The 25,000-nt window shown below is 38.3% G+C and overlaps 2 protein-coding genes across 4 annotated transcripts in view; both read left to right on the top strand.

Moving 5' to 3' along the window:
- Nucleotides 1–13,166, top strand: part of gli1 (GLI family zinc finger 1) — a 46,917-nt gene extending 33,751 nt beyond the window's left edge. For all 3 annotated transcript variants that reach the window (XM_059559587.1, XM_059559589.1, XM_059559588.1), the window contains 11 exons: nt 2,727–2,890; nt 2,972–3,070; nt 3,767–3,965; nt 4,048–4,168; nt 5,132–5,239; nt 5,321–5,458; nt 6,803–6,952; nt 7,036–7,200; nt 7,544–7,780; nt 7,875–8,181; nt 8,969–13,166. In XM_059559587.1, coding sequence (XP_059415570.1) covers nt 2,727–2,890; nt 2,972–3,070; nt 3,767–3,965; nt 4,048–4,168; nt 5,132–5,239; nt 5,321–5,458; nt 6,803–6,952; nt 7,036–7,200; nt 7,544–7,780; nt 7,875–8,181; nt 8,969–11,406 — 4,126 coding nt within the window. In that variant the 3' untranslated portion in view covers nt 11,407–13,166. The remainder of the gene's footprint in view (nt 1–2,726; nt 2,891–2,971; nt 3,071–3,766; nt 3,966–4,047; nt 4,169–5,131; nt 5,240–5,320; nt 5,459–6,802; nt 6,953–7,035; nt 7,201–7,543; nt 7,781–7,874; nt 8,182–8,968) is intronic.
- A 3,849-nt stretch (nt 13,167–17,015) lies between these two features.
- LOC132152262 (zinc finger E-box-binding homeobox 1-like) overlaps nt 17,016–25,000 on the top strand; it is a 38,353-nt gene continuing 30,368 nt past the window's right edge. The window contains exon 1 of the mRNA XM_059561073.1: nt 17,016–17,236. Coding sequence (XP_059417056.1) covers nt 17,179–17,236 — 58 coding nt within the window. The 5' untranslated portion in view covers nt 17,016–17,178. The remainder of the gene's footprint in view (nt 17,237–25,000) is intronic.

Below are 25,000 nucleotides of genomic sequence, written 5' to 3' on the forward strand. Positions count from 1 at the left end.
TAACAAAAGTAATGCTTTCCAAAACTAGGGTTTGACAATTCATTAAATCTAAAATATAAACTTTGCATAAAATACAATTACATTTATTTAAATAAATGTAATAATATTAATATATTTCAGAAATAAATAAAATTTACTTTAAATGTTTTTTCTTGAATATAATATTAAAACATAAGATAGTCTTTGTTGTTTAATGTGGCCATTGAACAACATCAGAGAACATATTGAAATATTAACTTATAATCTCAGGTGTACATCAATGTTGTACATACATGTTTTGGCTGACTAAAAAAGTGCATATGCATAAAAGTTTCAAATATATATTTTTAATTTTTATTAAACTTTTTTTAAATGAAATACAACATGATTGCTTATTTTTTATTAATATATTTTTTTAATTATTTAGAATTATTTATGGCTGGTATTTTTTAAGGTAATTGTTAAGTTAAAGTATTTGGCTCATTCTCACTGATCATGATTATTTTATAACTTTACTAGAAACTGCAAACGCAATCATAGGAATTAAAGCTTGAACTTTACAGTTTTTTAAACAAAGAAATATATTAGAATTATTTTATCTGGTAGTTTTCTCAATCTAATGTTCACGGTCAGGCTTGTTTTGGCTCTTTCAGTTTAATGATGGTTATTAATGATGAGGTCATGTGCAGTCTCTGGCTCCGCCTCCTGCTGAATGCCACCCATGTTGAGCCTCTCTCTCTCTCCCTCTCTCTCTCTGAGCTTCTCTGTGTCTCTCGGCCGCTTTCTCTCTCACAGCTGCTTATTACTGGTCAGAGAGCAGCTCTCCGCATGACTGACCAAACCAGACTCAGGTTTCCTCAGAGAGACGACTGCATTTTAGTATTACAACTTCATTTAGTCGTGTCAAACAAAAAAAACACTTTGATCTTAATAGAATAGTTCTTACAAAAATCTTAAGAGAGAAGTTGAGTACAGTAACCTAAAGGAAAAACCGAAACGACCCAAAAACTCCTTCATTCAACACACACTCACTTGAGAAACAAAACAGTTTTGCCTGGGTTTTCACACGGTTATACCAAACTTAAACAGATCTCATTTGACAGATAAATGATCTAAAAACAATAATACATATATTACTAAAATACATCATCTAATGAGTTTAATAGTAATATTTATCTCTTAATAGCAGCTCTGCTTGTCAGATCAACACACACACACAAACACACTCACACACACACACACACACGCTCTCACACACACACGCTCTCACACACACACACACACACACACACACACACACGCTCTCACACACACACGCTCTCACACACACACACACACACACACACACGCTCTCACACACACACGCTCTCACACACACACACACGCTCTCACACACACACACACACACACACACTCACACACACGCTCTCACACACACACACACACACACGCTCTCACACACACACACACACACGCTCTCACACTCACACACACACACACACACGCTCTCACACACACACACACACACACACACACGCTCTCACACACACACACACACACGCTCACTCACACTCACACACACACACACGCTCTCACACACACACACACACGCTCACTCACACACACGCTCTCACACACACACACACACACACACACACACACACACACACGCTCTCACACACACACACACACACGCTCACTCACACTCACACACACACACACGCTCTCACACACACACACACACACGCTCACTCACACACACGCTCTCACACACACACACACACACACACGCTCACTCACACACACGCTCTCACACACACACTCACACACACACACACACACGCTCACTCACACACACGCTCTCACACACACACACACACACACACACACACACACACACACACACACACACACACACACACACACACACAGAGACAGAAGGGACACTGGCTCAGTTAGGGAAGGTAGAGAAAGAGGAAGGTTGAGGAGTGTTGGGGAATCCGCTGAATGATGTGTTTCTAGTCTTTTTTTGAGGGAGTCTGAAGAAAAGCTGTAGGAAGTGCGCCTCTCGGTGGAAGAGCTGATGAATCACACTAAACCCTCACCGACGTCCTCCACTTTATTCAGTACTTTAGTTCAAGTGACACTCACACTTCTATTATCTACGGAGCCGGGCACATGACATGCAGGAAAAAATAGTAGGCTAAAACGTGCACACGATTACGATTGCGTTCCCTCAATTTGCTAAATCGTGCGCACAATTTATTTATTTTTTCTTGCATGTCATGTGCGGGGCTCCGTAATTATCTATCGATGTATGTGTGTGTTTAATTATATCATATATTTATATAATTGTGTATGTGACAAATAGAAATCTTGAATCTATTGATTACATTATTTATTTATTTACATTTATACTTGTAATTAAGCGCACACTTATATTTATTATTTTAAAAGAAAGTGAAATAGAGATTTTTTATAAAATATATATTGTATCCATCTGTGTATTTTCTTCAAAAATGCATATATAATTTATAATAATAATAATAAAATAATGAATAATAATTAATGTATATACAAGTATTAAACCTACCTCTTCATTTTCTACTACTCTCTTTATGTACTCTCAATGCAGGTATTTTATTTATATTTTATTTTGTGCACATAATTTATTGAAGTATGTGTATATATATATATATATATATAATTTTATCAAAAACTAATAGTAAGTGTGTTTATGTGTGCAGACTGGCTCCGTCTGTGAGATCGGTCTACAGCGAGGTGTCTGACCACAGAGAGATGTACAACCCCTCCATGACCCCTGGAGCCTGTATGGACCCCTACATGCGGCCGCCACACGCCCCCCCGCCGCACGGCATGATGGGACACCGCGGGATGCCTCCTCCAGAGGGTGAGCTCTCCTCATCATCATCCTTCAGACGCAGAGTGTCACGTTAACGGTGCTGCACTAACAGCGTTGATGTTGTTTTAGGTGTCAGTGGCGCCCCCTACTGTAACCAGAGCATGATGACATCACATCACAACCTCGCTCATAACCAGCCAGGATCTGAACACATGGCATCAGGAGACGGTGAGACCACGTCACAACAAACCCTTCAACATCACACCTTCATCTACGGAGAAAAACATTTGATTTATCTAACCTTAGTTTAGTATGCAAATCTAGAGAAATATATTAAGTGATTAGTTAATATTTCACATGTGCATGGATTAATGGTCACATGACATGCAGGTAAAAAAAAAAAAACATTTAACCTTTATTAGAATATTTTATTTTATTTTATTTTATTTCAGTTTGGGAAACCCCTGCAATAACTAAAGATCATTTATCCAGATCGAAATGTTAAAAATGTTAATATTTTTTTATTTATTTAATGATTAGCCTTTAAATCAACTCTTAACCCCCAGTTTTTTTTATTATATATTATTGCTTTAACTAAGCTTAACTTAAAATGTAAAAATATAAGTGTTTGATTTTGATTGTTAATAATTTAATTTTTTTAATTAATTATAATCTTTTTATCAACTCTGTTCGGAAAACCCTAGACATTAAGGGTTTTGTAAATATTAATAAATTTTATAAATATTCTATTGCTCACTTTTAGTCCATGTTCATACGAAATGCATTAACCACTTGAATGTGCAATGCAATAACAGTAGCTCAGTGTTAATGTAATGGTATCTAATGCATGCTAATGCTAGTGTTTTAGAAACATGAATGAAACGCTGGATGCATCTTTATCTGGTCTCTGTGTGTGTCTGGAAGCGTCTTGTTTCTCGACGCCTCGCTCCATGCTGAAGCTGAGTAAGAAGCGCGCTCTGTCCATCTCTCCGCTGTCTGACGCCAGTGTGGACCTGCAGACGGTCATCCGCACCTCGCCCAACTCTCTGGTGGCCTTCGTGAGCTCTCGCTGCGGGCCGAACGCTGCCAGCTCATACGGGCATCTGTCTGTGGGCACCATGAGGTGAAGATCTGCTGTAAACGCCAGACAGTTCCTCACAGACAGCCGATTCTGATGCATTAAAGAGGGATGTTTCTGATTTCAGTCCGTCGTTGGGTTTCTCCGGGTCCATGAATTACCCGTCCAGACCGCAGGGCAACATGTACGGCTCTCACCCCGTCCCATCATGCCACCCCAGACTTCACGCTCCGCACAAACACACACACGTGAGTCCGTCGCTCGCTCACACAGATTTAACACCAGCTCTCGTGTCACCCATATACTGTTAGTTCTTATTAACATCTACAGTTTGCTGTTTTCATACTTTCAGTTTATATTGTAATTTGTTACATTTTTAGTCTTTTGTTTTGCACTGCTTAACTTTTTATTTCAGTTTTAGTCTTTTTTTATAATTGTAGTGCTACATGTTAATTTTGTTATGTGCTTTTGTCATTTTTAGTTTTTATTTATTTTATTTCTTCTTAGTAATTTTGTGCTTCAACTTAAACTCTATTTTTATATATGTTTATATATATATATATATATATTATTTAAACAAGTTTTAGTTTAAATGCAGTTTTTATTTTTTTACCCAGTTAGTAATTTTAGTGGTCAACTAAAACTAAATGGACTTTTATTATTATTATTATTTTATGTGGTTTTGCCAGTTTGTTTATTATTTGGAATTGATTAATTTTTTTTAATGTCAGTTTAAGCTCAATTTGTTGTTTTATCACGTTTTTGCTTATTTTTTGATTCATTAATATTTCTATGTAGGTTAGATTTTTTTAATAATTCTGCTATTTGGATGTATTTTTTTATTTCAGTTTTTACCTCAGTTTTATTTATTATAGTTTTAGCATTTAGTACCTTAAACTAAATAGAAATGGATAATTTCGTTATGTGCTTTTGTCGTTTTAATTTTTATTTATTTTATTTCTAGTATTTACATATTTTGGTGCTTCAACTAAATGAATATTTGTAATTTTATGATTTTGTTTGCTACTGCTATTTGGATTAATTTTTTTTTTTCAGTTTTAGATAAATTTTATTTATTTAGCAGTTAATAACTTAAAATGGAAATTCGTAATTTTTTCATGTGCCTTTGCTTATTTTTTTTATTAATTCATATTACTATTTAGGTTTGACGTTTTATTTCAGTTTTAGTGATTTTTTTTGTGTGTCTGCAGCTGAAGACCGAGCCGGTTCTGGGCAGCGTGATGGACAACATCAACATCAAGAGCCTGGAGGAGCATTCGGAGGGAGACGTGGCCAGTCCATCCTCCACTGGGACACAGGTGAACTCACAAACCTTGCTCTCAATACTCATAATGCCCGAGTGCATCCAGGTTTGTGAGCTCCTGCGCTGGTTTCTGCAGGATCCTCTTCTGGGTTTACTGGAGGGCAGAGATGATCTGGATAAGGAGGAGAAACCTGAACCAGAAGCCATTTACGAGACAAACTGCCACTGGGAGAGCTGCAGCAAAGAGTTCGACACTCAGGAGCAACTCGTGCATGTGAGTGAGCGAGAGAGAGAGAGAGAGAGAGAGAGAGAGAGAGCGAGAGAGAGAGCGAGAGACAGAGAGAGAGACAGAGAGAGAGAGTGAGCGAGAGAGAGAGAGAGAGAGAGAGAGAGAGACAGAGAGAGACAGAGAGAGACAGAGAGAGAGAGAGAGAGAGAGAGAGAGAGAGACAGAGAGAGAGAGTGAGCGAGAGAGAGAGAGAGAGAGAGAGAGAGAGACAGAGAGAGACAGAGAGAGACAGAGAGAGAGAGAGAGAGAGAGAGAGAGAGAGAGAGAGAGAGAGAGAGAGAGACAGAGAGAGAGAGAGAGAGACAGAGAGAGAGAGAGAGTCATTTACTCAACATGCATGCTGTTATTCACAAAAGGAGAACATTACAGAAATAGATCCTAAAGCTCCAAAAAAGAAAGAAACACACTGAAATCCCAATAACAGTCGTCCATATGACTTCTGTGCTATATGGCAAAATTTCATAAGATATTTGTTTTTGTATTGAGATGAAAAAAAATGGCTAATTGCACCATGCAGCTTTGTTATTGTTAAAGTATTGCAAAAGAAAAAAAAGGTATTGTAATTGAATTAAAGATGAAATAAAATAAAATATAAATATTAAATGAAAAACTTAAACAACTTAAATGTTTTTTTTTTAAATGAATAACTTTAAGCTTAAGTACTAAAACTAAATTAAATATAAAGTGTGTTTGTATATATATATATATATACTGTATATATAAAACAAACTAGTACAGATGACAAAAGCACATAATAAAATTACTAAAACAAACTAAAATTATATTTAAAACTGAAAATATAAAAGCTAATATAAAATAAAATATTAAAATATAATATAAAATATAAATAAATAATTGTAAAATCAAAAATATAAAAATAAAAGCAAAAAAAATATATTAATAAATAATACAATAGAAAATTTTAATAAAAATAAATTATAGGTAAAAAAAAAATTATATATATATATATGTAATAAAAATGACTGAAGCACATAACTAAATTACTAAAACTACAATTAAATTGAAAGCTAAGAATATAAAACTAAAATCTAATTTTCAAAATATTAATAAATACTACATAGAATGATATATATATATATAAGGTTATACATCTGAATAAAGCACATTACAAATTTACTAAAACTTAAACTAAAATTTAATCGAAAACTGAAAATATTAAATTAAAAGCTAATTCCAAATATTAATAAATCTTATAACAGTGCGTGAACAATACTAAATAACATTGGCACAAGGTGGTTTTTCCTCCATCGAGCATCTCTAGTGTTTTGTCATGCTTTTAATCTGATTCTCCTCTGATTCTCTGTCCAGCACATCAATAACGAGCACATCCACGGAGAGAAGAAGGAGTTCGTGTGTCACTGGACGGACTGTTCTCGAGAGCAGCGGCCCTTTAAAGCCCAGTACATGCTGGTGGTGCACATGCGCAGACACACGGGAGAGAAACCTCACAAGTGCACTGTGAGTACTCGCTCTGACGCTCGGTGTGTGAACGCTCTTGAAAACACTGATGTGACGTAGATGTTTCTGTTTGTGCGTCTCAGTTTGAAGGCTGTAATAAAGCGTACTCGCGTCTGGAGAACCTGAAGACTCATCTGCGCTCGCACACCGGCGAGAAACCCTATGTGTGTGAACACGAGGGCTGCAACAAGGCTTTCTCCAATGCATCCGACCGCGCAAAGCACCAGAACCGAACACACTCCAACGAGGTAGACTCGTAAAGAAAACAAAATAAAATATGCCTATATATTACGAAAAAATTATTTTGTGATTTTGAAAACATTGTCATGTTTTCTGCTGGTTATGTGTTGCATTCAATTTTTTTGTTTTTGATGTATTTGCAGGTTTGTACAATGTTTTATTAAAATGAATGTTACATGACAAAATGTGCAGGATATTTCTGACAAAAGAAAACGTTTTAAAACTGACTGCAATTAATTTTGTTTTTTGTTTTTGTTTTTTGTAACAATGCATAAATGTAGCGTCATTTCCAAACGTTTGGCGACAGCTGCAGATTACATGCCAACCATGCTCTCTGTTTCCGGCCTTTAGAAACCGTACGTTTGTAAGATCCCGGGCTGTACGAAGCGCTACACCGACCCGAGCTCTCTGAGGAAGCACGTGAAGACGGTGCACGGACCTGAGGCTCACATCACTAAAAAGCACCGCGGAGACACCGGACCACGTCCTTCAGGTCTGACCAGTGCAGGACAGAGCTCTGAACTTCTGATAGAAAAAGAAGAGAGAAGCAGAGAGGACTGCAAATTACTCGCTCCAGAAACCACACTGGTAAGACAAGCTTTGTCCTCTTTTTCTCTTGGCTATTCATTGTAACGCATAGCTGTGTGAATAGTAACTACAATATGTCTTGAATCATTTCTAGAAATCCCAGCCAAGTCCTGGAGGCCAGTCATCCTGTAGTAGCGAACGTTCTCCACTAGGGAGCGCTAACAATAACGACAGCGGAGTGGAGATGAACCTCAATGCGGCGGGGAGTCTGGAAGACCTGACCACACAAGAGGAGAGCGGGAACACCGGCGGGCCCGAGTCGAGCGGAGGCTCGGGGGGAATGTGCATGTCCGTTCAGGCCTTGAAGAGGTTGGAGAACCTGAAGATCGACAAACTGAAGCAAATTCGCCGGTCAACACCACCTGGGCGGAGCGCAGGGAATAAACTGCCAGCTCTCTCAGGTAAAAGCCTATGCAATTTAATGCTGTGTGGGATAAATGCACAGGTGTAAACATTATTATAATCTACAATGGCACAATGATTTAATTGCACAAATTAATAGAACATTTCAGAATTTTTTTGAATTTGTGAAATTTTATTTTCGTCTACTAAAATTAGATGTCTCTTTAGACAGAAAAGCTAAAATCAGTAAATATGATGAAATGATGAAATGTGCGGGATATTTTGGTCAGAAGACAAAAATTATGACTAAAATAATAATAAAAATCTAACACTGATATCAATTATTGGAATTAATTTATTAAATTGTTGCAAGACAAAACCTACACAAAAAAACACAAACACAAACTATCCTTAATCGAAATTAATGCAACTTAATATAAAGAAAGAAAACTGTAGGTTGCTTTTGTTGTAAGACAAAAATGACTAAAAAACTACAAACACTAATTGCAATTAATTTTTGCATTGTTTAATATTAAACATTTGCATTTCTGTCAAAGGACAAAAACGGACTAAAACAGTAAACTGTAAAAATTAACACTGATTACAATTTATTGCAATTAATTTATTATAAAAATGCAAGTTTTTGTTGTAAGACAAAAACTGTGGCTAAAACAAAAGAACTATGAACTATGAAATAACTTATGCGAGGTCACCTGAACTGTGCTTTCAAATTAATCATCAATCCCATGATTTTATGATCTCTAGCTTAATGTTTTCCATTGAAATCTGCCATCGAATAATTCTCATGCTACATCTTCTTCCTTCTCTGGCTCCTTGCGGAAACAGGAGAGAAGATGGGCATGTGTGCACCTTCACCCTTGCTCTCCAACCGGCGTGTAATGGAGCTTTCTGCCACGGATCTGGGTGGAGTTAGTGGAATGGGAATGCTCTGCCCACCGAATGACCGACGGGGAAGCGGCACCAGCAGCCTCAGCTCTGCCTACACAGTGAGCCGCCGTTCATCCATGGTCTCACCCTACCTATCAAGCAGACGCTCAAGTGACATTTCCCAAGTGGGTCATTGCCAGTCTGTGATGGGAGCCGATGTTCCTGGTGACCCACTGTCTCCTCAGAACAGCCAAAGAGGCGGATCATGCCAGAACCCTGGGGGGTTGCCAGGTCTACCGAGTCTGACTCCTGCTCAGCAGTATAGTCTGAAAGCTAAATATGCAGCAGCAACAGGCGGCCCACCGCCAACCCCGTTACCCAACATGGACCAACCTGGCAACCCTGGAAGGTTCCTTAGGGAATGCCATGGCCAACCTCTTCCTCCATTTCTGCAGCAAGGTGGCACACGGAGGCACAGTGCTAATGCCGAATACGGCACGGGAGTGATTTATCCACATCAAGCACCTGGGAACAGCATGAGGCGCGCCAGCGATCCAGTACGCTCAGGTGCTGACTCCCAGGGTTTACCAAAGGTGCAACGCTTTAACAGCTTGAGCAACGTGTCCCTTATGAGTCGCCGCAATGCACTGCAGCAGTGCGGATCTGATGCCTCTCTCAGCCGGCACATGTACTCACCTCGTCCACCGAGCATAACTGAAAATGTTATGATGGAGGCCATGGCTATGGATCCTCATGGGACCGCCGAACGCAGAGAGCAGGGCAACATGATCCAAGGTGGAGACCGAGCCTACATGGGCTACCAGCAACCTCAACTCCACCCTCACAATGCAAGTCAAATGTCTCCCGGACAAGAAGGATTGAGCTGCATGGATCAAGTCTACCAGTCTCAAATGCAAGGTCCATACCAGGGCCAGCGTGATGAGATCTGTGCCACAGGGATGATGGTTCAGGGTGACATTTCGAACAGTCTTCTACAGCAGGCTGAGTATGGCATGAGCAACTGCCAGCTCAGTCCTTCCGGACCACATTATCCCAGTCATGCTGATGGATCAGGACCCTGGGGACAGAGCAACCATAGCCCTCAGACCAATACGCAGTACCAGGGTGTAGGGATGCAAGGACAGCACTACACTCACCAGGGTGTATACGACCCTACATCTGACCCTGGCCATCAAAGAGTTACTGTAAAACCAGAGCAGTTCCATTCATCCATAGGAGGATCCAGTTCTTGCCAGAACATCAAACCTCTACACCAGCACCGGCACAATGTGAATATGCAGACGTATCCAACTCAGCCGCAAGGCCGGGGCCTCATGAGCAGATCCTCCAATGTGAATTGTGACTTCCTTCAAGGCCAGATGGGAACACAAGCCGGTCTTCCACAGCAGAGCCAGGTGGGATCGTTCCCACGTGGTGGAGGGATAAATCTTGCACTGGCGGAGAGCTGTGGGTCGCAGACGCCAATGCATCAGATGAAGGAAATGATGGTGAGGAACTATGTGCAGTCCCAGCAAGCTCTCCTGTGGGAACAGCAGCAGGAGCAAAGGGTAGTCGTCGATGGTCTCTCTGGGAAGCCTGATGGCATGGACTTGGGAGGACAAACGGCGATGTTGCAGCACAGTCCACAGAATCAACCAGCTAACCAGAACCTTTATCCTGGTAATTCTTTTCAAGGCTACCCGAATCAGAACTTGATGAGCCCACCGCAAAATACAGTTCCCGCTTCCATCAAGGAGAATACCACTGGGTTTCAGGGATCCTGCTACGGGCCGGATATGGTGCCACGACCACCTCAGGGACGAAAGCCTCTGAGTCGCCAAAACAGTTTATCCCAGCAGACAGGTGGAGCTTACCTGGGCAGCCCAACTCACCTGAGCCCCGTCCACTCCACCGCCAGTCCCAGAAGAGGAGTCCGTCTCCCGCCAGTTCAGCAGCAACATTTGGAAAAATTCACCAATAACAACAACCCCATGTACTACTCTGGCCAGATACACATGCACCACGATATAGAGAAAATTCAAGATGGTCCATGCCTGGCCCAGCAGCACCTGACAGGGATAGACCCTAATACCAAGCCCACATCGATGGCCTACTCGGACCCTGCACCCATGTCCAACGCCTTAGAAAACCTGGACTTGGAGAATGCTCAGATTGACTTTGCTTCCATCATTGATGACCCAGAACCTTCATCTTACAGTCCAGTAAACCCACCGCTTGGACACCACCAGTGCTCCTCTCAGACCTCCTCCCGTCTCACCACACCCCAAACCTCCATCACCCTTCCAAGTGGCCTTTCCAATATGGCAATCGGGGACATGACCTCAATGTTGACATCCCTTGCTGGGGAGAACAAGTATTTGAACACATTGTCTTAAAGTGTATATACTTATAATTGAGCCAATGTGAGCATGTAGACTCTATAGCCCTTTCGACACTAGAGGTTCCTCTGGATGTCCTTTTCTTGCTCATGCACCAGGTACTAATGTTTCTGCTGATGTCCAACATGGGATCTCACAGATTTTGCCTAGTAGTTTTGTAATTGTGTAAAATATGTTGCTAAACTTTACCACAGAGGCCTAATGACATTACAGAAGGGGCATTCCAGTCACTACTGTGAGACTGTGTTTATGATGGAAATCTTTGTTTAAAATGTAAATATGAGCTTTGGACTGTAAATGATGGCGAAAGATAGTATAAAAAAAAATCTACTTTTTGATACATATACAAACTTGGACTGGCTCAAAAGCCACAAGAAGACTGAAATACTAAGTGAGCGAATGTGTAAAGGAAGAAGCTGGTTGGCACATTATCTAGAAGTACCGGTAAAGACAGGACTTAAGTGCCTTTGACCTTTGTGGCCTCTTTGATTCCTCACAGGAACGACATGTTGGAGAAAACTCGTCAGATGAGACACATGGACACTGTGACGGATGGACAAACTCAGTATGAAGCCCAAAAGTATACTTCAGTTGATGAACACTTGGTGTATGAGTACAGCCAAATGCATAAGCTTTCAAAGTATACTCCGCTTAATAGTGCACAAAAACACAGGTGGCCGACACATGTGCACCAGAAAGTTTAATCTTTGTCGATGTCTGCGCTATTCCTCTACAGAAGTTAAGCAATAAAAAAACTCTGTGCTCTTTTGAACTAGCAGGCATCTGTTTTTGTTGCGCTTCAATGTCGCCACCTTGTGGAGCAACTAATTAGTGCAAAAAAGCTGTTTGCATAAGCTGAGGGTAAAGAGTACATGCATATACATTGGGCTTAAGAGAAAGAGTGTTCTTAATAAAATGCATCGCTAACTGTCATAATGGCAAATTACATTACAGTATTTTGAAGCCTTTTTAATTATCTCTAGGTCTAGACAGGAGCCTTTGAGTCATTATATTCATTCAAAGTTTTAGTGTTTGTTTTCTGATTATTTGACTAGTCTGCTTTCAGACAGATACGTTAAAGGGTAACGGCACTGTTTTTTTTTATAGTTTATTTTAGTGTACGCTGTGCTACATAACCCAAGCTAGCATGCATATGCATTGCACTGACAACAGCACTGAGCTGAGGAGAAGTGATGAATTTTTATTCAAGTTTCCATAAAGTATGAAAGGTACACACAGTGCAGTATTTTATTTTTTGTTTTGTTTTAAGTCCTCTGTTATTTCAACACTTTGTCTACATTGTGCCTAACTCATTTTATCATTTAAGTCTTATCAAGGGCTGCGGTTTTTAAATGCAACCCTTTAAAAATCCCAGTGTTTCCACTTTCTGTGGCATACCAAAGACGACCGGCACTGAGAGTCCACACTTGAGATTCGCTAGACACATTGTCATGTGCTTCCATATTGCTGTGATAAAGAATGTAACAATATTCTTTTTATCATTTTCTTTTTTTAAGGAAAAAAAAACATTTTGTGGTTTTTGCATTTCTGTGTGTTTTTATATCTGTCACAGTTCAACTCAAACCTTTTTGCTGGCAAAAGTTCATAAAGTAGTAACAGATTTATTATATTAGCATTTATCTCATCTATTTACAAGGAAAGTAAGTGATATTTTTGCCTACCGTTTTCTACATTTTTGTACAAAGGTACTATATTATACCAGTTTATAAATAAACAGAGCCTGTGATGGAAGAAAATTATGTGTTTGTTGTATTATGTGTCTTTGTACATATCCATGAGTTACTATTATAGCTTTGTTAATATTTTGAATTAGTTTTTACTTTATATTTCCTGTTTTTATTTTGTTGTTTTGTCATTTTTATTAGTTTTTATTTCAGATTTAGTTATTTTAATAGTACATCAAGTTTAACTCGCTTTAATAAAATAGGTTTTTATATTTTATTGTATTTAATTTTTTTTGTTTTAACTATAACAACCCTGATCCATGTACTACTCTCTCAACTGGGTGAAAAAACAAGATTTCTGACAACATCACAAGATATTTGTGTGCATTTTCAATGCCTCCTAAATATTTTTTAAATTTGTAATTTTTAGGCAGAAGCATGTCAGATTTCCTCTAGATGGCGTCAAATCTTCAGCTCATGGTCTTTGTGAGGTCTTGAAAGCCACACACAGGGTTTATGTTACACTGGCATATTAGATCCCTCCTCCTTTTAGCTACAAAAGAACATTTTTGCTCACTAATACTGGAATCTCTGTGACAAAGCTAATCCTCTCCATACTTGCCCTTTCCCTGTCCCTGATTATAAGATCAAAAGAAAGATTTTCCTGCACTACATGCCAGTGTGTGTGTGTTTGAGTGTACAATGCTGTGGCTCCCGGTCCCTGGTACCCTGATTCGGCCCCACTGATCTAATACTGTGTGCGGCATGAATCCAATGAAGACCTGCCCTCGACATCACCATCGCCAACTCCGCTGACTCAATTCTCCCTGTCTCCCATCTGTTATAATTGACTGATCGTCTCCGCTTATTCCTTTCGCTCTGTACCTCGCTTCCATCCTTGTTTTCGTGGCTTGACCACTATTAGCCATCTCTCATCTCACACTATCCCTCCTTCATCATTAGTGGTTTATGCTCAGGCAAGGATCCATTTACTTTTGCTCATACTTAGGGTAACCTCAAGAACTGAAGCCGTCCCGCGCTTTTTGTGCTGTGCATGAATGATTCTTTAAATCATGAGTAGTGTTGAGTAGTTCTGTCATTTTGCACAAAAAAAAAATGTTTGCTGTTATTTAAACCTGAAATTCATTAAACAAAAACAAATGTTTATTTTTTGATGCATATAAATTTTGAAACTCTAATCAGTGCAAACGATATGCACTCAATTCTCATTGAACAAATGCATAGGAAACATTCTTAGCCTTCAGCTGATTTCTAAAGAGAGAATGCAGAGGTTTAACAGAGCTCAGATCTACAGCCTGACTTAAGCCACAATCTACTGAGCTGAGGTTGCTGATACAAATGGAAATGGCAAAATAAGCGCTGAGGTTTTCACATGCAAAGAAGTGAAACCAGCATAATGACTTTTCTTTTCTTGGTTCGCCATTCAAGTCGAGGCTTTTTTATTCTCTTTGTCACAAAGTTTGGCATATAATTAACTCCTGTTTAATATGCTGTTAAGGAAGACTCCTCCCTTTGCTCTCTGTCTGAACCCCTGCCAAACTCGTGTGTACTGGAAACCCCATGGGACACCCCACCCTTGGGCGTCCCTCAGTAAGTACGGAGGTGTTTGGGACCATTTGGTGCCCAGATTCTTGCACTTACTTGCTGTTTTTAGGCTCACTGCACAGAGCAAACTGCACTATTTGTTTGCATATAAAGAGACAACATTACCTTGTTTATAACGTTCATGTATAAACACTTACCATCATCTTTAGGGGCAGAGGTGAAGTGGTAAATGAAGTTTTTCTTTGAGTCCTCCTTTACTCCTCTCATCCAAAATCCCCAGCAGGGTGTAGGTTTATGACCCATTCCATCTCCTTTCCTCTCTTGGACAAAAGGGCTGTGACCTCTCATCCCTTAACCTTTTCTTTTCTTTGGCTTTTTACACCTGAAACCCTTTATTTTATGTCCCTTAGCATTTAGCCTTTTAAATGCACAGGGTTGACTACTAAAAATGAGCACGATTCATACATCGTCAGTACCTTGGAATACTTTGTAAATACCATGGTAATCATTCTGTTCCTCGATGGAAATTAAAGTACTATTACCTTCTGATATAATTACTGTACTGTGGTAACATGCCGTTTTTATAAGGTTGTATACCCTACACAAACATTTAAAAATGCACATAATTCGCTATAAAGGAGTACCATGGTAATACGTGTAAAATATGGTAACGTTAGCTAATCATTCTGTTTCTCAATGGAAGTACAAACTTTTCATATAACCACTGAAATGTGGTTCCGACCATGTTTTTGCTCGATTGTATACACGACACATTAAAATAATAAGGGTATAAAAGAAGTAGCCTAAAAATCACAGACAAGTCTTGCAACGTAGCATAATTTACGACGTTTATGCTAAGCAAAATATCGAAGCAAACCATACAAACCATTTTTCTTTGAAATCTCGGTTATCCTGTGGAAATATTTAGTGTTGAGGGTTTTCTTGTAATGTCTGTAAGATATAAATATATATATTTCCAGACAAAAAATAGAAATCCCCAGGTTGTTGTAAAAACAACAATTAAGATACGTATTTTTCCCTCAGAATCCGTTACCGCGCTTTTTTTCTGGCGCGAGTCAAGACATAATCAAGACAACATGAATATAATCGATCTTTTTCAAAGAGAAGGCGATATACTGTAATATATCACATATGGTGTGTTATTTAAAATCAATGTTGTTGGCTACTGCAAGCAAACAAAACGACATTTATATAAATATTAATAATACTAATTAACAAGAGGCAGATTAAGATGTAATTAAATACCAAACAGTATTAGTCTACTTAACCATTAAAATCATTTAAAAGGGAAAAAGTAATTTATTTGGGAGTGTTTAGGGATTCAAGGTCCTCCCTACCTCGCGCACCTCAGGAAGTATTGCGCGGGCATTATCATGACACTGCGCGCTCCGGGGTTGGTGCGCGTGAATGCCAAAGTAGGGGTCCTGGAACGGTGTGTTTGAGTTTTTCTGATGTTTTTCTTTTTCAGTTGCTAAACAGATTACCGTTCGATTACTAGCACAAAAGAGGTGACAATACAATACTTCCTACAGCGATCAACGGGGGAAAGGGGGCGGGGAGGCGGGAACAGGTGCGATCGATCCCAATAAAACGTCTACCTGTCCTGTACTACATTAAAAGAGCGTTTGCAACGTTTTACCGCTAAAATAAAGGTAATATTCTAAAAGTGGAAAATAACGTGCCACGCAAGTGTTTATCGGTTAAGTGTACGGAGGTCTTTACTGTCCAAAACGGCATGCATTTAATAATATTAATAAAAAATGTATTTACTAATTTACACTCAATGCGTTATTATTACATAATGTTTTATAATGTACTACAATAGTGTGGTGCATATATATATGGTACTGTTTGCACCAAATAACAACATCTAACTTAGGCCTATTATTGCAAAGAAAATATTCCTATTTTTACATTGTGTAGGCTCATTAGAATCCACTGCCTTTTTTAAAATGGTAAATATTCGCTTACAGTACGTGTACATTATATATATAGCCTAATGATCAAAAATGTAAACTTGCAGCACTTTTGCAAACCTTATATTTGAGTAGCATATACGTCTGACGTTCTTAAATACAAAAACAAAGCATTAAACTACACGCATATTTAATTTGATTACATTTTTCGCATGTACACTAGAGAAGATCAATCCAATAAAACGCATACCTAAAATATGGCTAGTAACACTACATGGGCTATATAAGATACATTATACCGGTTGTCTTTATGACCAAAAAAAAAGAAATAGACATGAATATAATTTTCTCTGAATAAGATTGTAACACCACGCGTTTTGAGTGCGTCAATTCTCCTTTCTTAGGCTGACACAGCAGACCTGCCTCCGATGACATCACCAGAGCCGCTGCTGAACGCGACGCGGGGTTGAGTGCCGCCGCAGTCACGCGCTGTAGGGCGCGAGCGATGCGGAGCGACGCTTCAGTCATTCACCCGCACGATCCGTCCGCGCGCGCGCTCCCCGGGCAAACACGGCCACGACATGGCAGAGAGGAGCAGAGGAAAGCGGAGGAAACAGGCGAACCCGCGGAGAAACCAAGGTTAGTGGCGAACCTTTCTGAAGTTTCTAAGTTCTTAAGTCCGGCTTTATTTCAGCGCTCATTCATTCCTCTAGAAAAACTGGATTCGCACGACGTTTAACAGCACTTCCTAAATATAAATCCACGAATAGCCCATGCGTATCCGGCCCTTGCATAACTTTAACATTCGTGCATTTATTTTTCTTGCATTGACTGTCAGCTTTAAAGTTTGCAGAAGTTGCGGTCTTCTTTGCATCATTCCTGCCGTCCTCAGCATCACATTTTCATTCAGTTTTACAACATTCTGCTGCACTGCATTTGTTCTACTTCCTCACATCCTCGTGTCTTATTATTGAAGAACAGAAAATCTTTCGATTTGTATTTGTCAAATAAATAAATAAGTCGTTTAAAGAAGAAGAACAGTGATTTCGTTTTACTCTAATAAGATTACAGCTGACTTTAAAATTATTTTTTACTCTCACTGTTTATTTAGGCGTATGGTACTTGTTCTGAAATTGTTGTAAAGTGTATAGTGCAATCAATAATTAAAATGCTTATTTAATTTAAATTTATGTTGAAATTGCATTAATACTTTATAATTTGAAATTGCAAATCAGAAAGCCTGCACCCCGTCTATTATTTCGTATTGAGATTTTAATAATGAGATTTCTCAGTAAATAAGACTAAATGAACTTGTTACCTTTAGTTTTCTTGAAGAAAAGTCGCTCTGTTTGGCTCAAGCTCTGACCAACCATCTTCACTTACTGGTTATATGTATACCCCACAAAAGTCACACTCAACTAACAAATAAGTTTCAGATTTCACATTTGTTTTTCAATTGTGTGTTGATACCCATGAATGCAAGACAATCTGGGACAATCGTTCACGGTGCTATTGCATGTTCCAGAGATCTGATATATAAGTGGTTTAGAAGAAGAAGTGTGAAAGAGCTTTGCTGGACCATCTGAGTGATTGTGTTTCTTAACAGCTGTAGTGTTATACATGACTGAAGGCGTTTTGTTGGACATGCATGCAGGACGGTGTGTGTGTGTGTGTGGTTAGACAGCTTCCTCATTTGGATGTGCCAAAAGTGTCATTTCTGTCACCCTCGCACCCGTGTGTGATCGCCAGAGCTAACGGGCAGAAGCCCACTGTGTCACCTCACACACAAACTCATATATATAGCTTTGAGTCGTGACCCTACCGATTGTAAACTTGCTTCCCTAATTCCTCTATTAGCTGCTGATGTGTGAAAAAGTAACTAAATAGGACAGTTTTGAGCTGTCAGCTACCTTGTTTTGTTCCATCAGTGGTCAGTTTACATGATGAATAGAGTATGTCATTTAAATATACAACTATCGAAGTGTCATCTGATCAGTCAATCTTTTCTCTGCCGCAGCATCACTTTTCTTCATGTTTGAGTCTTAATGTGTTTGAATCCGCTGGCTTTTAATGGATGTAGGAAGTTAGTGACTGGTTGTATAAAATGCTTACACTCTTAAAAATAAGTATTCTTTATGGCATTGACGGTTCCATGGAACTTTTCCATTGTACAAACGTTTCTTCATCTATGGAAAAGTTCCTTTAGATTGTTAAAATGAAAAAATGCGGTTAATTTAGGAAAGAATGGTTCTGTTATGGCATTGCTGCAGAAACCCCCTTTTGCAACCTTTTTTTAGGAGTGTCGACTAGTCTTACAAAAGTCATCCAATTTTTTATGAAAGACTTGACATTTTAAGTCACTTACATATAAAGTGGTCTGATTTGAATCTGAAAAGCTTGATTAACACTTCAGTAAACCTAGTTCTTGAGATGCAGACTGGTTTCACACAGGTGAATCACATTAACTGTTATCATCATCCACTAACTAACCACAAACACAACACTGACCGTCTTCATCTTCAGCATGACATCTGTTGATTTAGAAGTTCAAATGTCTTTGTTTTCTTGGTAAGGTGTGTTTGTGCATCTGTGCTTTCAATAAATTACTTTGTCAAAAAATGTTGGAATGACATGCAAAATGTTGTAGATCACGCAGCCTTACATTATGTCACCCTCTCTGTTCTGTTCTGTGTGTGTGTGTGTGTGTGTGCATGTGCAAAACAGATGATTGTGATGAGAGAAAACACAATCGCAACAAACGCAGAGAGATTTCTCTAGAACGTGGCGCGTTCATTGCTTGTTTCATGGCTCAACAGCTTGTTTCTCAACTATTAAGTGTTAAACAGTGCTGATTCAGATTATCTCTGTGTGTGTGTGTGTGTGTGTGTGTGTGTGTGTGTGTGTGTGTGTGATAATGTGGCAGATAGTGGACAGTGGGATAGTCCAGATAACAGAGAATGTTCTCAGAACTATAATCTAAATCTCAGAGTTATGAGTAATTTTTCTTGAAGGAGCATCAATAGAAAGTTTGTTCAAATTATCTGCTTTTAAATGATGTTCTTAAAGCATTAACACAAAATGTATACATAATTTTTCTGAAACGTTTCAGGTGGACATTCACCAGACATTTTTCACATGTTGCTATTTGTTTCGGAATGTTCAAAAGTAACGTTCAAAAGTAACAATCTCATAATGTTTGTAAAATGATACAATGTTACAATGGAATGTTCCCTTAACATTCGCATGATCATTAAAAAAGTTTTCAAACATTTAAAAAACATTAGCAAAACGTTCGTAGAACATATGTTTGATAGCCGGGCGACTGTATTTCATCTGAAAACATGAAGTGAAACATTTTACGTTCTTTAGTTTTGTGTTTTACTGGTGTCACTCAAAAAAGACTGAGTGCTTTCATCTGACCAGTGACAGAAAACGCTTTGCAAAATGAGCATGAGATCCACAGATGCTGTCCAGTCTGACATCATCATCCTCAGTAGCGAGAGGAAGGTCTTTTCTACGGAGGATTTAGTGACGTGCTGCGACTCCAGGGTGGCGTCCACATCACTCCCGTTTGTCACAACTCCAGCCAAGTTTGGGATTGGATGATATCAGATTTTAGCAATTTTAATGCAAGATGTCAATGTCACATCTTTGTTATCTGCGATTATGGATGGTCCTTGACGTAGTGCTGCATTTACAGCTCATTTCCTTGCCTATTGTCTCTCTGCGCGTGTTTTCTCTCTCTCTCTCTCTTTCAAATGCCTCTTTGCGTTTTCTTTTTTCAAGTGCCAGTTTATTTAAACTCTTTTCCCTTTTTCTTCATTTGCCTTCATTGATTTTCAAACCCCAGCCTTTGTAGGCAGCTGGGGTCCAGCTGTGTGTGTGTGTGTGTTTCTGCTGTCGTGTGTGTGTGTGTGTGTGTGTGTGTCTGGCACAGTCTTGTCACAGTGGGCAGAATGCAAGAAAACGACAGAGAGAAAGAGAGAGTAAGAAAAAGTCGCTTGTCATTTTGGACAACAGAAGAGAACTGGGCAAGAAATCAGAGAGATCTGAGCGAGAGCGAGACAGCGAGGAGTCCAGGCTCCAAGGTTTATTAGTGGTGCTCCCCAAACGAGAGAACCGAGGCGTCAGACGCAGCAGGAGAGAGAACGAGGAGGAATAAAAGAAAGAAACAGAGATTAGGACAGTTAAAGTGGCTCAGACGATGTGTGTTCCACTGTGAGAATCAGTTTGGATGAAATGATAACGCTGTATAACTCTACATGTCACAATATAGTTATTTCTGCTGAACTGTTTTTAGAAATGAATTCTATTGTAAACTGTTAGAGACTGGAACAGTAAAGGTGTCTCAGAAGATATGCTTTTACAGTTGTGAGATTGCTGGTTAGATATGATATATGATTTTAATGCTGTGTAACTATATATTAGGATATACGTAGTTATTTCTGTTGGAAAAAATTAAATCGGTTTAAAAAAAAAAAGTCATTTTAATGCTGTATATCACAACATAGTTATTTCTGCTGAAACATTTCTTTAAAAATGCATTGCATTTTAAACGTTTAGAGACTGAGACCGTAAAAGAGTCGAAGGAGATGTGTGTTTCAATCTCAGCTCACTAAATTAATTAAGACCAGAATATAAGTCATTTTAATGCTGTATAACTGTATTTATCACAATTTCCGCCGAAAATGTGATTACATTTATGCATTTAGCAGATGTCATTTTGACAGGAATTTATCAAAAAGCCAACAATAAAATAAAAACAATAAGGCATTCTGTTTTAAACTTTTATGGTTAGTATGTTATATAAAAAACATTAATCTGAGAAATAATAATTAAAGAGAAAATCATCTCGTTATATGATATATGTTATCTGGTATCTTTTAGCTGGACGTTTGTCTAACGTTTTTAAAATGTTACTGCTTGTTTCAGAACTTTTAGGAAACATTCAAAAGTAACGCTTCCATAATGTTTGCAAAATGATACAATTTTTAGAACATTGAAAAAAAACTGTACATTTGGAATGTTTAACTTAATGGGTTCTTCTGATATCTGGGTATCATCGTCGGTTCTGGTCTTAATTAAAGCAGGACAAGCTGAAGTTCTCAAACATGTGAAACACGCTCATGTTCATGATAAGCGTGTAAGCGTGTGCGTGAGAGGCTGCGGTTTTCCTGCGTTTCCTCGGGTCATGTCTGTGTGTGGCCGCTGCTGTGACTCAGATGCTCAGCTTCGGTCACAATAAATCCAGCATCTTATAAAAAACAGATACACATTCAGTGTCCTGCAGCGTTATGTTGCTTTGGCATTTGCATTTGGGAGTTTTGAGGCAGAAAAATCACACATCTTTCAACTCAGAAGACCTCAGATGGAGAGCAAACGGAGACTGAGTTTCTTTGTGTTTGAGTCTCCTGAGCTTTAAAAGAGCCACATCTGAGCCATAATGTTTTTCCTGTGGACTTGTGTTTGAAGTTAGATGATGTTTTGTGAAGTAAACAGGCGACGTGTGCCATGCTTTAACCCAGGATAAATACTCACCCATGTGATGCGTTTGCAGTGTTGATGCTGTTGTTGGCTTGTCAGAATAGGGATAAACACACACCTATGCAGCACCGGCCGCTTTAAACAGTCACACACACACACATACACTCATAGAGAGTTTTGTTTGTGTGCAAAGTGTTGTAATGGACTGATGGGGCTGTAAACAGTGTATCTTTGCTGAGTGAAGTCTGATTGGCTGTTTGCGTCTTGTGGTAGTGGACTGCCATGCTCAATTTACACACACACACACACACACACACACACACACACACACACACTGGAATAGCTCGTTCTAACTAGACACTTTCTTTTGGTTATGTCCTGGATTGACTTGTTCTAGTCATGTGGTCGTATTGTAAAACAGAGCATGAGTAAAACACATTATATTCCAGGCGTTCCCTTTAGTTCATGAAATCAATACTTTCAGCTCTCATAATTGATGTTTCTGTGTATGATTCATCTGTGAATGTTCAGCATAGCATTCTGTTGGACTTTCAGCCACATCCCTGATTCCCGGTCGGATGCTTTAAAATGAAGTACTTATTTGTTTAAATGGAATGGCGCAAGACGACTATTAATCTAGCATCCGTCAGCAAACATGCATGCATCGCTATGAATAGAAATCATGATTGTAATCATAAATCCCGGCATGCAATTCTAATATCATGCAGTTGTCAAAATCATGTAAAGTGCAGAGTTTTAACAAGAGCTTAGAAGAAAAGATGTGTAAAAGAATTGAACAATAAATAATAAATACAATTCAACTAAATAATAAATTGTTAAAAATAGATGTAAAAATTGCTTAAATTAAAGAAATAAAAAAACATCTGACAGTAATGTAACATAATAGAAACATTTTCCAAATAATATTTTAAACATTTATAATATGATTTCTTTTATATATTTAACATTTTGATGCATGCAATGTATGTCTGTCTTTTAAATTTTGGGTTGGTCCCCCTCTTACGATCATAACTGGGGGGTTGTGATCGACTGAAAATCCCTGGTCAGATGTAGGAAATATGCAGAAAATTTATAAAGTTGTAAAGTTATATTTTCGTCCGAATAACTAATGAATTAATCACAGTAAAACTGGTTCATGTTCAACTCAGTATCACATAAAGACTTTCAGCACGCACGCACACGCACACACACACGCACACACACACACACACATATACACACGCACACACACACGCACATATACACGCACACACACACACACACTCACACACACACACACACACACACACACACACACACACACACACACACACACACACACACACACACACACACACACTAACACACACACACACACACACAGGCACACTCAAACTCACACACACTCACACACACTCACACTCACACAACTAATAATATACATATTTGTATTTATTTATTTCATATAATAATATAATTTACTTTACTTTACTTGTGAATCTAATTTACTTTGTGTGTTTCATAACATGTTTTTGCAGCTGAGCATTTACTATGTAAAATTAAATAAAAATCTATGAAATAACAAGATGGCTCTTCTCTTCTTTCCCTTGTCCATATCTGAGAAAATAATGTAAGATGTAAGTTGTAATATTATATTTGTTGTCGTTACTGTGAATATATTTAAGAAAGCACTCCATGTTATTCATGCTACTTATTAAGGTTATTAATGGTGATATACTTTGAACAGTGCACATGTAGGCATTTTATTTCATTAAAAAAACTAATTTATCTTGAATGTAGTTACATAACCCTTTCATATTTTCAAGCAGAAGTTGTCATAGTTGGGTAAACTTCTATAGTGGTGAATGAGAGTATATGTTTAAATATATGTTTTGTCACAATAGTGTTTCTACAAGAGGGAAAAATAGAAATAATTTGATACGATTACGATGCTGATGACCATTAATCAATTTTGATCTCTTGATTCACTATCAATTCACATGAATAGGCCTACTGTACTTACTTTTCTTGGGTTAAACTCAGTATTTTCTTGCATTAATTAATATTCACTTGTGTGTGCTTATACGAGTATCTTTTTCAAATGTATAATCTAGTGTTTGATCATGTCTAAATATTTATTTAAATGCAAAACCTAAAAATAAGTAAGCAGTTATGACCTGCAATACTCTTTTGAGCAACTAGAGTATGTATATTTATTAGAGTGGGTAAACAATGGCATTGCAAATGGAAATTATTATTTTTCTGGCCACAAAATGACTTTAATTTGCCTCTTTGCATTGAATTTAAAATCCTTTTCTCCACTTAACCTTAAATACTACACTAATTGTATTAGGCTATACATAATAACGGAAAATAGGATACAATTCATAACAAAAACGGTTGATCTGCATGTTTGTCTTCGGCGTAATAATCAATGCATGTGTGTCTCACGCACAATTCGTGAGAGTTAGCAACCCTGCTTTATCATCGTTGACACAAAAAAAGCCTTCACCTGATGAACATTTTCATCAGTAATAATGTCCTTAATTAAATTAACACTGTTTTTGAGCAGTTAAGGTTACTAGATTTAAAATGATTTGTTTAATTCAGAATGGGTGCAATGCTAGCTCCAAACAAGATTCTATTTTTCTCAGAATTACGTTAGATGGCTAATTACAACTAACAAGCCGATAGTGAGCTAGCATCATAAGATAAAAAAAAACAACTATTGACAGACCAAGATTATAAGTGACTCTCTGATTCTAAGATAAACACTTATTCAGTAGCAATAAATTAGGTGTACCAAACAATCATAAAACAAAGAAATATTATCTTACCGTTATCGTGAGGTAAAATAATGACGAAGGATCACTCTGTCAGCCAATCACACAGCGACGTCGCGCCCGCAGTCTGTAAATT

The sequence above is a fragment of the Carassius carassius genome, chromosome 10, assembly GCF_963082965.1.
Source record: "Carassius carassius chromosome 10, fCarCar2.1, whole genome shotgun sequence".
NCBI lineage: Eukaryota > Metazoa > Chordata > Actinopteri > Cypriniformes > Cyprinidae > Carassius > Carassius carassius.